At 45.1% G+C, this 17,929-nt stretch overlaps 1 protein-coding gene across 1 annotated transcript; it reads left to right on the top strand.

Annotated features, from left to right (window-relative positions):
- The first annotated feature begins 6,594 nt into the window (after window positions 1-6,594).
- On the top strand, window positions 6,595-9,747 carry LOC120501471 (ankyrin repeat domain-containing protein 9-like). Its single transcript, XM_039707753.1, has one exon. It carries the CDS (start codon window positions 6,881-6,883, stop codon window positions 7,769-7,771), a length of 891 nt encoding a protein of 296 aa, XP_039563687.1. The 5' UTR covers window positions 6,595-6,880; the 3' UTR covers window positions 7,772-9,747.
- Window positions 9,748-17,929: the final 8,182 nt, after the last annotated feature.

Below are 17,929 nucleotides of genomic sequence, written 5' to 3'. Positions count from 1 at the left end.
CTTTCTGGAAGAGGCATGGTAATCTGTCTATTTATGTACTGCTTTTGAGAGATGTAGCCTCAAATTAGGATAGGAATTGGGAACTGAAACAAAAGGGTTTACAGAAATGGCAGACAGTGGGATTCTTGGCGTGTAGGCTCTGTGCAATCAAGTCTCAAAAGCATTTTTAAAAAATAGAATAATAAGAGCTTTGTTGTTTTTATAGCTGATTAAACTGAGATGACATGTCATCCTCCAGACATGAGCATACTGCTTGATCTAACCCACATTTGAAGATGTGTATGACATTCAATGAGAGCTAGAAACATCATTATCCTTCCTTTGGAGTTAGACCAGTGTTTACTGAGTGCCTGCCTTTGGAAATGGGCAATCCCTCCCTGGGAGCTGACTGAGGAAAAACATTTGATTTGTGGTAGTCAGGATTCTGCTCTGACCAGCCTGCAGCACTTGACAGCCTTCTGGCAATCCCACTGGCTCTCACATGAGTTTCCCTGAAAATGGAGAGCTCAGTAAACCAAACTTTATTTGGGCACTGGATCTCATATCCATGAGAGCCCTGTTCAGAACACAGGATGGCACTGGTTGCACCTCATTGCTCTGTGTTTTCTCCAGTGCTCTGGTGAAGTTCACTCCTCAATTCTGCCACCTCCTCTGGGTCCTGCTCCTGACCCATCTCCTAGCCCAGCTCACTCTTTGTCCTAAGCCCAGTCCAGCTTGAGACCTCAGCACCCATCCCTCTCACTTGTTCAGACCCCAAACTGAGGGGCTGCTGAGGCTTAGGAGGAAGATGGCTTTTGGAAACATTCAATATCCCCACATCCCTCATCTGAAGATAAGGGAGGCTGTTCCTCAGAGTCAGGGGCCACAGCTGGTGCTGTGCCTCAGATCTCTACCACTCAGGTCACACAGTGACAACCAGAGAGCTGTGGCATGCCTTTGCAGCTGGCCAGTGCCATGCAGTGACACACACTGGGGTTATGTGTGCCCAGAGAGATGAGAGTGGCTCCAAAAAAAAGCAATCAGCTCTCACCTGGGGTAGACATAGGCACCTGCCAGGTATTCTATATATCAAGCTGTCTCTATAAATTATCCTGTGACACTGGAGAGACAGAAGATTCTGTTTGAAGATCCATCTTCAGTCTTGCCCTTCCCTGCTTTCACAGCTGTGGAGATGCTCTCACATTTGCAGCAGGCTCTGCTTGGCCATAAGCAGGACAGCTCATTGTCTGACACTGCTGTCACCACACTCCTGCTGCACTGACTGCTCTTGGTGGCCAACACACCGTCATGCTGCTTCTAAAAGGTTTGCTCCCTGTCAGCACCCAGACATGCTGGAAACGTTCCCTGTATCAAGGGCTCTGCCTATACCCTGAGTTTAAAAGTGGACAAAGGAAGAGGAGGAGGCAAACTCAGATCTGTGCAGGTCGTTTGGGGCTTGTTGCCGCAGAGCTCCAGAATAACTGCACTTGGGAAGTGAGGCTCTGGGGGGAACTGGGGCACAACAGGCCAAGCCCTTCACAGCTGGGATAAACAAGAGCCTGCAGGAAAACACTGTATTGCCCTGGCTTACCTAACTTTTGTAAGCGCTCCAGCTGAGCATCTGGGTGTAGCAGTATAAGCAGGACACGTGTGGATTACAGCAGTGATCAACCAACAGCACGGACATATTGCCCTGGCTTCCCTAACATTTGTAAGTGCTCCAGGTCTTGGTACAATGTCCAGCTGAGCATCTGGGTGTAGCAGTATAAGCAGGACACGTGTGGATTACAGCAGTGATCAACCAACAGCATGGACATCACCTGAAAATCCTCCATGTGTCTCCAGATGAGTCTCTCTTACATATATTACATATATATATATATATATATACACACACACACATATATATACCCGATATATTGCACATGTCTGTTGCATGTGAGGTTGCATCTTTACTTCCGAAGTTCTGCAGGTAAATAACAACTTGGTGTTTGCGGACATCACCCGAAAATCCTCCATGTGTCTCCAGATGAGTATCTCTTACATATATATACACACACACACACACACACATATATATATATATATATATACACACACACACATATATATACCCGATATATTGCACATGTCTGTTGCATGTGAGGTTGCATCTTTACTTCCGAAGTTCTGCAGGTAAATAACAACTTGGTGTTTGATTTGGCCTGCCTGCAGCGCAGATGTCTGTTGCATGTGAGGTAGTCATCTTTACTTCCAAAGTTCTGCAGGTAAATAACAACTTGGTGTTTGATTTGGCCTGCCTGCAGCACATCAGCTGGTCCCATTACAAGTAATTCAAAGGCTTTCCAAAGTGGTAAATCTCTGCTTATTTTCATTTCCTGCCTCTAGCAATGTAGTAAAAAATTGTCTCATTCGCTGTTTGAAACCTGCAAGCAGAAGTGAAATATTCTGCGATCCAGGGCAGGTCAGAGTGTAGATTTTTCCACTGTCCCAAAGCCTAGTTTAGTCAGCTGGATGAATTAGAGCTGGTAAGTGTGTAGCAGGGCATGAAAGAAACCCTTCATGCGCTGTAAAAGCGGCCTTGAGGTGCAGTAGGGCTCTGCACAAGGGCACTAATTTGTCACACAGGATGTCCCAAAGCTGCACTGCACAGCCCAGGCTGGACGTGGAAAGCAGGACACAGCAAGCATTTCCTAGAGCCTCACTGTGGCTGAAGGGTTATCATCCATCCCCAACAGATAAGTTTTTCTTTTCCAAGGAAAGGAAAAAGACCAGCAGACACATCCTGAAAAACAGCATGCCTCTGAAGAAGGACATCTTCTTGCTTTGTGCTCAGGCATCTGATATCTGGCAATCAATTTGCTTCTTTGTATATCCTGGCTGGATCACCCAGTGCCCTCCTGTACAAAGGGCACAGAAAATTGAAATCAGTTTTGCCTGGAAACAGATGTCAATTGAGGTCACTGGAGAAGGGCAGAAAGGGAACCAGAAACACCTCACTGGAGTTGTTGACACAGGTAGAATGCTGGAGATGGTCCCAATCTTTCCCAAAGCCTTTTGTTCTTCTGTTTCCCAAGCAGCTTCTTCCTTGAAGTTTTTCCTGTGTGTGTGCTGAGCTCACATGGATCACTGGAGCTTGTGGCAAGGCTGCTCTTCCCTTAATGGAGAGAAATGTCTTGCTCCCACCAGGCAGTGAAATGACAAAAGCCTCACTTCCAGTTTAGTCCCAGTGACCAAAAGCTGCTGCTGGCTTTTTCTTTTTCCAGAAGGTGTCTTCACTCACTTTTGTCCCCACAGTTGTTCTCATTGCTCCCTGTAACTTTGTACAGAGGGGCAGGAGGAAGAAATGACAGGGAAAGTTTGCTCAGCCTAAGCCCCACTCTCAGCACGCAGTACACAAACCCTTTCTGCTTCGTCTTATTCCAGCAACAGGATCTAGTGGAACTCTCTGTCCCTGCAGCACAGTTTGGCCATTGCAGGGTCTGTACTGAGTTTCCAAAGGCTCAGGACCGAGGCCTGACAAACTTGCATTGCCTGGACTACCACAGAGAGCCTTTTGCTTTGTTTCAGTTTGGTTTAGCTGTAGGAACACTCTCCTCCTTCTAGCCAGGTGCCTACAGCTGATGGGGTTCACTTTCACTAGCACTGCATGGTAGGGCCATAGTGTCATACCAGCTCTTCTGTGCACTATGAGGTGTTCACAACTCCAATTTCACACGCTGGAGCTGACAGAGGTGATCATGGGCTTGGTGTGACAGCAGAGTCCTGCGAAGTGGAAGCACAGGGTGCACTGAGGGGGGCTGCAGGCCCAGTGGGATGTGAAAAGATGGGGCACAGGCCTGAGTCTGGAGTACTCACAGCTACAAACCCCTCACCTGAGGACAGCTAAAGAAATGCAGATACAGAGCTGGGTGAGAATGGTTTCAGGGGTAGAAAAGAGGACAAAGAAATAATATCTTACATGTATAGAATCAGCATCTATTGTGAATGTGGATGTGAAATTGAGTTGCAATCCAGTGAAGAAAAATACAGGTGTAAAAGTATGTAACTAATAAAACTGACCTCCAGGAGAAACTGGAGTGAGGAAGAAGAAACCATCACCATCAAGCTCACATTCCTCCTACAGAATAACTCCAGAGCCTGATGATGTCCTGTAACACCACCATCAGAATGAAACCAGCAACGTTAGAATTTAGATGAGCATGGGCAGAGGGAACAAACATCAGCAACAGGGATAGAAGATAAGAAGTGTGCAAAAGGCTTCAAATTATTTTAAAAATATTATTATTGCTATTGAAATATTTTCTGATAGGAGTATTATTTATTTTTCTGTAATAATTTGACCTGGACTAATAATTTTTTTTTCTTACCATGCTAAGATTTCAGTTCTACTAACATTCAATTCTTGTCTTTATATATAAGGTATGTTTCCCTTTTGCCCAGAAACAATATTTTGAGCATAACACTGTAAGAAGGTTTCTGGATAGCTCAGAAACATTCTATATTTCTCACAAGTTCAAAATAACCAAATACTTTATAAGCTGAAATCACCAGGAAATGTGAAAAATGCTTCTACCCAGGAGAGATCTAAAGAGCTTCTCAGCCTCAAATGGAAAGGTAAATAGTGTTTTGGGTAAAATCAGCTTTTGTTTTTCAGTTTGTCCCTTCAAACCTGTCCCTGCTGTCTTGGATGCTCTCTCTGTGAGTCAAAACTGATTCTATTCCTCTTCTAGACTGCACTTTGTCAAAGAGGAAAACCACAACAAACACCTTATGAATTAGCAACCATTATTTTTAGCCACAGATCAAAATTCAAATAAATAAATAGAAACTTCCAAACTCCTAGTCTTTTTCTAGTTCCTCAGTGAAGTTTTCCATATCAATGTCTTCCATTTCTAATGGTTCTATAATGTTTTACGGATGTATTATGCTTACAATAAAATCCAGTAGCAATGTATTGCCATCAAAAAGATGCCCTTAGCACCAGCTTTTCTAAACTTCTGGAGAAAAAAAAGAGAAAAGGCCAAGAGCCACCAAAGCAGACAGATCTGTGCCATTTGGAGCTAAAAAGAAGTGAGCAAACCACCTGAGGGACTCCTAGTTTTGGGCTGGGCTTCCTAGGCAGAATTACAGTGTAACTTGTAATTACAAGGTACAGTGTAATTAGAGATGTTTTCACATCCTGGACATCCTGGAGCTGCGGTGTGGAGATGATTGTCCAGAAGCCTCATGGCCATTTCTGATCTGATTTCCCTTTTCATTGGAGATACTTGCAGAACTACTTCTGATCTGGGGTTTTGGCTTCCCTTTTCATTGGAGATACTTGCAGAACATTTTTCTCTTGACTTATACGTGTCTTTGCACCAAGTCAACTCACAGGACTACCTAAAATTAATCTGTATGCCTAAAAGCATGGTCCAGATGCTCCCTGAGCTGTGACAGGCTGGGTGCTGTGAGCACTTCCCAGGGGAGCTTTATCTTAACATCTGCATCAGGTGAGGGTTGTTTAATGGCTATAAAACTTTGGAAGATGTGCAAGATCTAGACCCAGTTTTGTGAGTGGCTTTGGTTTTCTCTTTGGATGACTCCAAACAACATTTGGAGATCAGATACTTGAATTCTCTCTAGTTTGAATATACTTACTGTATGTTTTTCTTCTTGTGAAATGAAAATAAGGATTTCCTGATGTGCTGTATTTTCCGTTAAAGGGAAAGCCTGTTCTCCTACCAAAACAGTGATACTATTTTATTGAAATCTGTTGATTTATAGGATGCATGCAAACCCTCCTTCCTTAATCAGAGCTTGCCATAAAGGACTCTTAGTTAATTTATTTTCTGTGAATTTAATTTTGGCCAAGTCCTTCTGCCCCATCCAATAGGACCTTTCCCCTCAAACCTGTAGGCCTTGGTCCTCTGTGTTTTACCAGGGTGTTGCACAAGTCTGGTTGCCGAATCCCACTTCCCCCCATTGCTGCTGCTCTGACACAGTCCCAAAGCAGGACATCTGAGAAATGCTTTGATCAAAGCTCCCCACCCACCAGTGGGGTTTGGACATTAACCTTTTGTTTATGCCCTTGCTGTGCAGCAGGGGCACTCCAGGTATTTCCTTGCTAAACAAAGGAAGGCGTTTAAACCCAGCTTTAAATCTGCTTTATGACTCTGGGCACAGTTACTGCACACACTGTTTGACTCTTTTCTCTGCAGAGATTAATGCTGGCATCTTAAACATTGCTAATGCCTTATAGACAATCCATTAACATCAGTGTCTCCTAAGTGGCCAGCCATACCATTATTTATAAAATAGGGATCCTTTCCTAGTGCTAGCACTACCAATCCCTTGATTTCCCGAGGATGGAATCATGCCTGTTATCAGCTGTGGAGTATTTTACACTGCTACATATTTTTTACTATATAATGAGCTGCGTGTGTGTGAGTGACATAAAAAAACCCCATAAAATAGCAGAACACTGCTATTCCACTTGCTGCAGTGTATGAGCTGATCTGGTTAGACACGAAATGCAGACAGAAATCCGCCTCACCTCTCAAGCTAATTTTAGTCTCTCCCTCTGTTCTCTGTGGCTGTGTGTGTATAAAATCACTGGCAGTCTGACAGCGTTTCAGTAACCTGTGCCACGAGCAGAGCGGGATGTACTCACCAACCATCTGCTTGCATGGCACGGGTTAACTGAGCCTGTGGGATTGTGCTTACCTAAACAAAACCACTGCAGTGAGGGGAAAAACAATGAATGGGTGGAGATGATCAGCCCATGCATTCCAGCTAGTGCAGTCCAGGCAGCAATGACAGCCTGAAGGTTGCAGCAGCATCGGGATCAGCATTCCAAGTGCACCAATCTTACAGTCTGGAGTGATTTTACGTGGAGCTGTTCTTTATTTGCTGAGCCATGGCCAGTAACCAGGCCAGCCTGCAGGATGATCAGAGCAGGCACTGCAAGTTCTTATCCTACATGTTCTATCAGGCTGTGAGAGATCACAAGCCTGTGTGGATGCTGGAAGACATGAGAACTATGGAGTATTTTTACTGGGAGGAAAATGCTAGCCTACGAACGTACTCACCTTCAGAAGCCCTTCTCTATGCAGTGGTGCATAATCACCTGCCTTATGCTCAGTATCTGCTGTCTCATTTTCCAGAGGAGGCTCTCAAGGTGCCTGGGGAACACTTCTGCTATTGCCCATCCTCTGCTCCTCACCTGGCCATGGCGGTCACATATGACAGGAGAGATATCTTGGGACTGATCATCAAAATTGCACACAAGCTCCCCAGCTTGAACTCCTATATCAATAGGGCTGGCTGCTTTCATCTGGAAGATGGGAAAACACCCCTGCACCTTGCCTGCGAACTGCTGAGGTCAGAGACGGTCCTCATCCTCCTCGGGAACGGAGCATCTCCCAGGATAGAGGACAGCAAAGGGCTGACCCCGCTGGACGTCATCCTGGAGCAGATGTGGGACTCCAAAGTCAATGTCGCATCAAAGAAGCTCTGCCTCGACTACCTCTTGCTCTTCATGCCCAACCCACAGTTTAAGATGCGGAAAGTTCTGCAGGAGCATCCAGACCACTGGACAGCTTTGCTGGGAGAAGACAAATTCAACAGCCTGGTGGGGAACACACCTGCTTCTTTATATCTGCAAGCTATGCAAACTATTCTCCAGACTCTTCCCCCTTCCCACTTCCCTAAAAGCGTCCAGGAACTACCTATACCTCAGGCACTAAAGCCTTTACCATCCTATGGCAAAAAGCTACCAGCAAAAAACGTGGTAAATGTTTTTCCTTGACTTTATTCAATGGGTCTTGGATTTTCCAAGGCAGCTTAGAGGAGCTGGTTATCCACCACCCTCTGCATTTTAGTGTGATTTTAGTACTTAACCTATTAAGCTATGCTGGAAAATCCAATATTTTGTGACGAGATTTTAAATGTCTTTTCTAACTGATTGCAGGCACGGCACTTTTAAAGGCAAAAGCCTTCCTTGTTTTCTGTTTTGTTGTGCATGTGAAGGGTTAACTGTAGTTGAGACTGTGTAATGTTTGGTTTCTTAGTTGTCAGCTGGTATCAGTGTATCTGAATTCCCAATATGATAACTGTATCCTGTGTAATGCACCTTGGTTAAAAGGAACTACGTACCCAGTGGGATTTTTAAATGGTGTCACTGCTAGAACTGGGAGGAATACCATCCCCTGCCAACAAGGTTCAAACATCAAGTTTCCTTTCTAACAATGCTCAAGCATCATTAGTAATAACCACAAAGTGCATGGCTGATGCTGCAGGGATGCAGAGGCAGTTCCTGCAGGATAACTGATCCTACGGAGTTACTTTACAGCAGGTCATGGTGTGGAGGGCACGAGTTCAGAGAGGGGCAGTGTGTATATATTCCTGGGGGATGGGAGATAAAGATCCACAGAATATCTGATGGGAAGCATCCAGTCTCACCTGGGAGCGAGGGGGTTAAAGGCAATCCCAGCCCTGATGCCTCTACAGACTTGTGCAATGGGGAAGGAACCATTTTCCCCAATGTCCAGTAAACAAATGGCAATTGGAGCAGGGACATTGGGAGCCCTATCTTTCACATGTGGCATTATTTCTCCTTGGCCTGTGTTTTGGAACATATCTCTACAGGAGATTAACTGGCTAACTTGATTTCCCTGTGGGTCTCAGAGCCATAGGCATTTGTTACTTATCCTAAGCTGGGGTATGATGTTCTGCTGTTAAAAGCTGTTACTTGTTGTCGGTTTTAGAGTATTTTTGCCACACAGATCCAGACAGAAATCCTTATTCTGGAAGCTACAAAATGTTCCCACTAACTGGGCACTGCAGGCAGGGTGAGCTTGCAGAAAGCAGGGCTGGTTCTGGGCAGCTTTCAGGGTAGCTCTGAATAACTCTGCCCTCTCTGCTCAAGGCACTGGTCCTGCTCTTCTGGCTGTTCTCAGCATCTATAGAGCAGTGACAGAATCCCATCTCCCTTTGGGGGACATCCCTTATTTTGGATACCAGTGTTCCCCACTCCTTGTAAGTGCAACTCTCTGTTCTGCTGGAGTAGTACAACTCACTTCCCCTGCCTGCACTGGGCAGCAGTGGAGAACTCACTCTCCTCTTGGGCTGGATTTGGAGCCCAAGGCTGTGGGGCACAAACCACTTTCCACAGCAGTAGCTAAGAATGATGTGCAGTCAAATCTCAATTACTTTGTGCAAAAATGGCTCATGTTTCACCTGGCTAATTCCCTGCCTGAACCAAGGAGGCTGTGCTGGACCTGCTCCCGTCTTTCTGTCAGTGCAGGGAGCACTTCCATTTAGTTTCCCTCTGCATGGGCTACCTCCTGTGTGCCAGGACACTGGCAATGCCAGCCATGGCCAGGTGGAGATTTACTATGTGGCTGCAGAACATGCCACCCACAGCCACCTGGACCATCCTTTCTGAGACACTGGGATGCTCCTCCCAGCCATCTCCTCCCGCATGCTGTGGGAGGACCTCAGTTCCAGTGCCACCTGTGCTAGGCCAGGTGAATGAGAAGCCTTGCTTGTGAGGTGGAGAAAATGTCAGTCCAGCCCCAAAAGTGGCAAGCAGGCCATGAAGGGGTTAACCCTTCTCCTGAAATCCCACATCTCTGGTGCTGCAGTGTCCCTCCACTCCTGCCCCTGGGGACTTAAATGTCCTTCTCCATCTGTGTCTATTCCTCCTTGTTCGATGGGGAAGGCTGCGAATGGGGAAATGCAGGGTCAGCGTTGGGTGAGAGTTTTGGGGGAAGCCTGTGCTTGCTTGACAGCTTCGACTGCAGACAGAAGCTGTCACGGCTTGGGAAGCAAAGCAGAGCCCAAGGCAGATTTGCATTATAAGCAGTGGCTCAGCTGCTTCTGCCAAGCCCTCAGGCTCCTTAGCACTGGCACATACTCCCCCCAAAACCCGGAGCTGGAGGCAGAGGACGGAGAGGCTCTCGCTGCCCATGGCTGCCTAGAGTGACTGTGCAGAGCACAGCCCCTGTGGCACCCCGGGAGTCCCGAGGAGCAGGATTGGGTTTGTTCGCAGCAGCACTGCGGTATCTTGTCCGGATGTCGGTGGGTGAGAGGCGGAGGAGGCTGATGAAGGGTATTATTAGAATAGTAATTAGGTCCTGGAAGCAGAGATCCCAGGAAAGGAGGAAATGGAGATCATCCAGTGCTATTGCACTGGCTCGAAATCATGTGAGTTTCAGTGCTGTGAAGAGTTTCAGAAAAGACAGGAGGGAGGGGAGGATTGTTCATCTTACAAATCCAAGGAGGCAGGTAGGGACTGTTGGCATTAATGCCAGCACTTTCTATTAAGGAAGGTGGCCACGCTCAGAGAACCAGAGCAGTGAGCAAGTGAGTGTAAAGTGGTGCAGGGGTCTCTTGTTGGCTGCAATAGTTGTGGATCAATGCAGAGGTCAGGAATCAGGCACTTTATGGGTGGGTTTGACAGCAGGATGCTTGTGTGCATGTATGTCCAAGTGGGAGGCTCCCCTCAATCCACCTGCCAAGAGAGAGGATAGAAGGTGAATTGTCTCGAATAGCTTCTTTCTGGGACATTCCTGTGACTGGTGCCCCAGCCTGGAAGAAAGCTGCTGGTCCACTTTGGCCAACATGTAAAAATTCTGGTGCGTCCAGCCAGAGTATAACAGGCAAGTACCTGCACAGGAAAGATCACTCCACAGCCCACTCATTTCTCCTTTTCTTGACCATTTTAGCAAGAGATCGAACACCAGCTGGTCCTCAATCCCATCAGGACTCCCATGTGCAGTCCCAGTGGGACAAAGTTTAGGGTCATTAGCACTGTGGTGACAACTCTTTCCATTGCCTGTAGCAATGTGACAGCAGGATGGGCACTCCTGCTGGAATAGGGGAATCTTCTCCCTGGACTCTGCTTATATTGTGGTGATCTGCCTGTTAGTTTGAGATCCCATTCATCTTCTTTGTCAATACAGTGACATTACATCAGATATGGCCAAATCTACCTCAGCCCCATCTGTTGTGTTGGCTTTTTCTCTCCATTCTTTCCAAGCCAGGTCATTAGCAAAAGTAAACTCAAAAATATTTTGCAATATTTTCCTGCAACCTGACCATCTTGAAAAATCCCTGTGCTTGCATGGCAAATATGTTGGTGACTTTGTTAATCAAAAAGGGTGCTGGGTGCTGTGTGGTGATGTTTACATTCTGCATATCTGCACACTGAGTAAGTGTTGCTCAGATCTGTATTTCTGAACTTGGAAAAAAGAATAAACACAAGAGAGAAACAGGGAGAGGGTAAAGTCTTTTCTGATCTTTGGATTTAGGTTGGTTCTGTAAGTTGCATCTCTTTAATTTCAATTTTGATGAGTAACATTGTAAGGATCTGAATTGTCTGTATGCTCGAGCTTTTGGTTTTGGTGAGAAGCACTTCAGTGAGTGCAGTGGGGCGGTGTGAGTGAGTGAGTGAGTGAGTGAGTGAGTGAGTGAGTGAGTGAGTGAAAACGTGCAGGTGTGTGTGTGCACTGAGTGCCTGCTCTCTTGCCATATGTGTCTGCCTGCCCTCTCATCGCACACGCGTGTCTGCCTGCCCTCTCCTGGCAAATCCGCAACCGACCGGCAGCTCCCACCGCTGCCCTCCTCGCACCAGCAGTGAGCCATGCCCTTCGGAAGCAGCCTTTTCACGCGGTCAGTGTGTGTGTCCCAGGCCCTGTGCTGCTGACAGGTAAGGACATTTCTTCTCTTGGAAAGAGGCAGCAGTTTTGCTCTTGAAATGGGTGTTTTATTTCCGAACACCAAGCACAAGGGCTTCTGCTTGCTGGCAGCTACAATCATCCAGCAAAGCGTTTGTGATGCTGGCCACACTTTATTCTAGAACACATTAAAAAATATAAAGTCTCTTAAATGTACATCTTTGTCTTTCTATTTTTTTCTGGGATGCCAGCAAAATTCAGCCACCTATGACTTCTTAACCCTGTGCTTCTGTCTATTTCTGCAGCATCATTAGCAGGAAGGACAGGCCAGATTCTGACCTCAATTACACCTGCCTGCACCTGAAGTAACACTTTTTAAGTTGGTTCCATCACTACAGATGTTTGTTGGTCTAAAGGAAAACAAACTGTTTGTGCATTTGTGTACTTCAAGGCTCCATAATTTTAGCATACAAAGAAATGTGACACTTAATCTCTGAAAACATTTTTTACATTTTTTGTACTCTGAATGTATATAGATATATATTTTCCATCTCTAAAATCAACGGCATTTCTCTGTTCCCAGTTCCCTTTGTGTTTCTGGAATCAGCATAGCAGTGACAGATGCTGTTGGTCACTTATTAAGACTGAATGTTGCCATTCCCAAGTACAAATGAATGTTCATTGTATGATACAACTTTCTTATAAAGCCATACTTTTGTAATTTTGGTTTCTCTTTTTTAAGGGGGGAAGAATCTTACCCATAATTGTGTTTGCACATTACTCGCTGCATGAGTAAAGGTAAAACAATTGTAACTTGCTGGAATAAACTATATATACATAGCCTAATATAATTATGTACACTAGCTGTGAAAATAATTAAATCTTGATTGTATTAATATAATAAACTTGAAATATAAAATTTATGTGTCTTTTATTAGCCAACTGGTCAAAACCACCCACGAGTATCTGTTGCTTTTGCTTTGGCTTATCCTATTGTTTGATGATTTCATTCTGACTGCTGAGCCATTGTCTCAAAAAATGTGTTCTGAGGAAAATAATATTTCCCTTCACAGGCTTACAGTAGCTGACTGTGCTGTCAGAGGATGACCTCAAGTGATGAGGTGAACCCACACTTCACAGATCTGCTGAAAGGGTGATAAATCAGAAGGTGGGGCTCAACAGGGGTTGAATGGTAATTGGTTTCAGAGATTTTAATTTCTTAGGTTTGACTTCAGCTTATGCAGCTGTTTCCCATGAACATAAGAGTGCTGGTATCCTGCTTTCCTCCTCTGGTTTGTGCACCATCAACCAGCTCCTTTCCTTCCTCAGGTTTTTCTGTGTACAGTAAGATGCCCTGGCAAGGCTTCCAGCACCAACCTCTCCTGTAGGCTCAGCTGAAGGTCTTCAGGCAGATGAGCACCTCTCACCCTCTGTGCTCTCCATGGGGTAAGGATTCACCAGATTCTGTGCCAAAACCTGAACTTTCCAGATCCTCCTCTGCTCTGATAAAAACAGCTACCCAAAGTGTTTCAGGTGATGGGTAGCTGGTTTGGATGATGAGGATGATAATGATAATCACAGGGTGTAGACTCCACTGTCAACTGTACCCTCAGATCTCCTCGAGGCACATTAGTACATGCAAGCTATAACCAAGAGATGACTCTTTTGAGTCTGTGCTTGCATAGTATGTTACTGGTTTCATGGAAAAATGCAGAGGGAAGTTATGATAATCACTGCCAACTGTACCCACAGATCTCCCCAAGGCATATTAGTACATGTGAGCTATAACCAAGGGATGACTCTTTTGAGCCTGTGCTTGCATAGTATGTTACTGGTTTCATGGAAAAATGCAGAGGGAAGTTTCACTGGTCTCATTTAAAGAAGATTAAGACTATGTCCTTGCCTTCATAGCAGAAGATTTATCCCTAACAACTTCAGCACAAGAATGTAGTCCCCAAAGATGTAGTTTTCTGGCTTATTTCCTTCCATGTTTCCTGTGTTTGAGGAAGGGAATCTGATTTAGTTTCTCTCGTGCCCTGGCATCTCAGCTGGGGCTGACCATTAGGGAGCTCCAGGCTGACGTGTCCCTCAGAGGCAGTCTCATGTAGGTATCGAGTTTTTACAACTGTAGCTAGTTGGAGCCCACACACCAGCAGGCAGCAAGACAGGGATTTAAATAGAGAAATTTAAAGGGTATATTCCCTTGCGTGGGGGGAAACACTGTCACAAGCAGATGATGCACTGAGCGAAATCCTGCCCACGCCTCATTTACTTGGGTGCACTCCCCGAGTGAGTCACCCCAAAAGCAGCTGACAGGTTTGGCATATCCCACATTGTCCCGTGTCTCCCTGGCCGCACAGCAGCAATGCCTTGGGGGAGCATGCTCTGCCTTCTGCTGCACCACCACTCTCAGCTGCTGACATGGATGGCCACCAGGCTCCAGCTCCCAAGATGCCTGCCTTTGTCTCCAGCCCTCTGGGAGCTGCTCTGAAGCCAAGAAGCCAGATTTCTCCAAGGGTGACTCCTAAGCAGTGCTTGGTCTGGAAAATTAGCCATAATTTTTTTTCTAGTAAAATGTGTGCGCATTTTGCTGTGGATTTGCTGCGTGAAGGAGAAGTTTATTGCTGGTAGGAAGGCTTCTGGTGAATTTCATGAATTTGTAGAGATAAGAGAGCTGTGCTCTGTACACCAGCTCTGCCCACCCACACAGATCCCTGAGGAGAACAGTGAGGAGGAGGAATGATTATCACAGAGTTGTCAGACTCATGCAAGAAAACCTGGGAGGAAGAATGGGAAGAAAAGGGTTGGGAGAGGCTGTATGGCAAGATGCCTTGTGGGAAGCAGATCCCACAGCTGAACAGAAATAGGGAAAATAGTCTGGAGAATCCCAAACCACAGTACAAGCTATGAGAAACGCAGAAACCTCCCCCTACCACTTTCTCATGGAGCTTGGCTTCAGGGTCACAGAGAATATCAGGATGATAAAGAGGCTGACAAGCATTAGAAAAGAAAATAATCACTAGAACTGACTGGGAATTGATGTTTCTATTCTACCAAAACCAACAATATTGCAAAATACGCTTCTGTTCTAATTCAAAATAAAAATTCAAACTATCAAAACCAGTTTTACAAGGAAGAAAACTGATTCAGATCTATCAAGATAATTCTTAAAGAATAGTAAAATTTTGATAATGTAATACCTGGCTTTTTATTTTTAACAGTGTTAAAGCACTAAAAAAGAATCAAAATATTATAAAAATACCCCACTTTGTTTGATAGCTGAAAGTCATTGTTCAGATTCTCTTGCACCAGAATTTTTGTCAAAATAGGAACATAAAGCCCACGGTGCTAGGTGCTCCCAGCATCATGTCGTGTCTCCAGCACTGACAATGGGAGAAGCCAGGTGAGCAGAGCACCTCTGCCTGGCTACTTTCAGCAATACATTCCCTACTTAATTGCCTCAGTTCCCACAGCTGTTGGATTGGAGATATTGGAGGCTGTACCCTTGCCTAGTCCTTCAGAGTATTCATCTTTTGACCTAGTGTCCCAAATTCATCTAGTTCTTTACTGAGCCTATTGATACAGTCACATCCATGACTTCCTACGGCAGCAGTTTATATTTATCTGCACCCAAGTTCACCTGCCACCTCTTTTTCCTACTCAGTTTTGTGGGGTCCTTCAGGTGCCTCTGGGTGGTGTTTGGATACCTGGAAAACTCCAGCAGCACTGTGAACACTCCTTTCTCCAGCCACAAGTTATATACTAAACGAAACTGGTTCCCGCACCAATCTGCAGGACAGCCCACTGCTGCCATTTTGTAACCAGCTTTCACTGCATGAAATAACTCCTGTGACCCCACAATAGCTTCATTTTAAAAAATAATCTTTGGTGTGTAACTTGCCCACAGGTTTTTGTGAATCCAAGTACCTTATGTTCACCTGATCTCTCCTTTATCCTCTGTCCTTTTGAGTGAGGTAAATAATTTACAAACGATTCAATTTTTATGAATGTAATCTTTGCAGTAAAATCTGTTCTGACAGGAGATGGCAGAATTAAAAACCTTTGTCCATTGGAAGGACCTAAAGATTTTTATGGATTGTGCAAAGTCTGCTTAAAGAAGTACAGCCCATTGGCATGATTCTTGGAACTGTCCTGTGCAGGACCAGGAGTTGGACTCAATGATTCTTGTGGCTCCTTTCCAACTCAGAATATTCTTTGTTTCAGTGATTCTGTAAAACACTTTGCCTTGAGATTGTAGGGAATTCCAGATGGTATTTCTTTAAAAGTGTCTTATAATTTTGAGGCTTTGACTGAAGCTGAAAATGAGCAACTATAGGACAAAAATCTCTGGTCTTCTGCCTGGAAGGTGTTAGGGAGTGACACTGTAAGCAGACTCTCCTTCTGAGTTTACAGATCCTAGTGAGAGATTATTTTCAGCTGTGATGCATATATTTACAGACACTAAACTTCTCACCGATAGAGGTGATTGCTTGATCAAATGGGGTTTTTTATGCGACTCCTCCCGTGGGTAGAACTGAGCTTCACTGATAGCTACTGGCTTTGGATTACTCCTCTACCAGCCTGCAGAGCCCAGCATGGTGACAGACAGAGATAAAATTACATTACATGTATAATTTGGGATTTCATGAAAAGAAAGCCAAAATGTTAGGAAGAAAGAGCTCTGTCTAAATTTGGTTTCTGCTTAGAGGTGTGTTCCCTAAACACTCAGAACACATATGCTTACTTAAGCTCACTCAGATCTGGTGAGCTTCAGGGAAGTGTAAGGTATGGCAAGTAACCCAAATTTGGGATCAGGAAGGCTGAGAGTAGCTTTCCCACAAAATTACCCAGCTCTTCTTTTGCAGAATTAACAGATTCTAGCAGAAGATTGGTGCTTTGTGTTCTCTGGAAAACATGAACCGGGTTTCAAAATGTCTCAGTTCTGCCCTGACACACATGATCATCATCTCCTCAAGGGAAAAACATCACTAAATGACAAAGTCCAAACCTAGACCTGTCCATGCCCTTTCTTATTCCCCCTTTGCATAGATTTAGACCTGGGGAGCCCCATCCATCATGGCCTGGGCCTTTGCCCCCACTGCCTTGGAGGGGATGAACACACAAATTTCAAGCTGTAAAATGACTGCACAGGATACACAGCATACAGCACGAATTTACATGTAAGCACCATAGGAGATGTGAAAGAAGAGGCCCTTCATGAGTCTTACTTATTTTTAGAGTGAAAAACCTCTGCCTCAGCCAGGCAGGAGTCCATGACTAACATCCCAGTTCCTTACTGGTGCCAGCCTGACAGGTTTTGCTGAGCTATGTGTCAGTACAGCTCTTTGCCTTTAGGATAGGTCAGAGTTTAAACAGGAAACTTCCGTTTTACTTTTTAGTAGCGACTGCTTTTACTAGGTGTGGACCTTTATACCATCCTCAATCAAATCTAGAAACTGTTCAGCCTGGAAGAGCCGCTAATGAATATGCTCTTACCAGCTGAAAGGAAGAGAAAAAAGAAAAAAAAGAATGTATTTTAAAATTAAAGCCCTGTGTTTAAATTTTACATTTCAAATGCTTCAAGTGTTTTTTTTTTTTTTCCTTCTTTTATTTCTGCAGTGTTGCCTGAAAATCCAGTTTTGCTTGGCTATTGTAAGCTTCACTGCATGACTCCCCGTGTTTTCACAGTCAGTCCTCAAATTACCACAACTTTTAAGTGGGTCCATCTTCCAAAGGGACACCTTTTCTTCCACCTCTCCTCAGCACATGAGCCCTGTGGGATTTTTGAACTCAAGTAACACCGTTTATTAGAAGAGAAAATACAGATGCTAACTCATAAAATAAGGAAACTCAGCTGGGAAGGGCCGGATAGGAATAAGAAGGAGTTATCAGCAGCCTTCCTTTCTCCTAGGGGTGTCCTGGCTTGTTGGCAGCCTGAGCTGCGGAGAAGTAAAACCAGCTCCTTACACCTGTGCAGGCGCTACAGGTGATCATTTCCGCACAACCCCGTTGTCTTGCTTTGGGTTTATTTTCTTATTTTTTGACGACTTTTCTTACTTTCCACCATCGGCCGCCAGGTGGAACCACCTCCCTTCGGCTGCCTTCGTGAGGGACTGCCGGGCTGTGAGGGACTGCCGGGCTGTGAGGGACCCCCGGCCGTGAGGATGCTACAAAACGCGGAATATGCAAAAATTTCCTTGAGAAAGGACGTTCTTTGGTGTTTGATCTTCGTGTGCTTTTCAGCCTAATCAGCAGGGAAGGAGATTTTAGAAAGAGCAGCTAACGAG

Source organism: Passer montanus, unplaced genomic scaffold, assembly GCF_014805655.1.
Source record: "Passer montanus isolate IOZ18808 unplaced genomic scaffold, ASM1480565v1 scaffold2, whole genome shotgun sequence".
Classification (NCBI taxonomy): Eukaryota; Metazoa; Chordata; class Aves; order Passeriformes; family Passeridae; genus Passer; species Passer montanus.
This window is presented reverse-complemented; position numbering and strand designations above follow the sequence as displayed.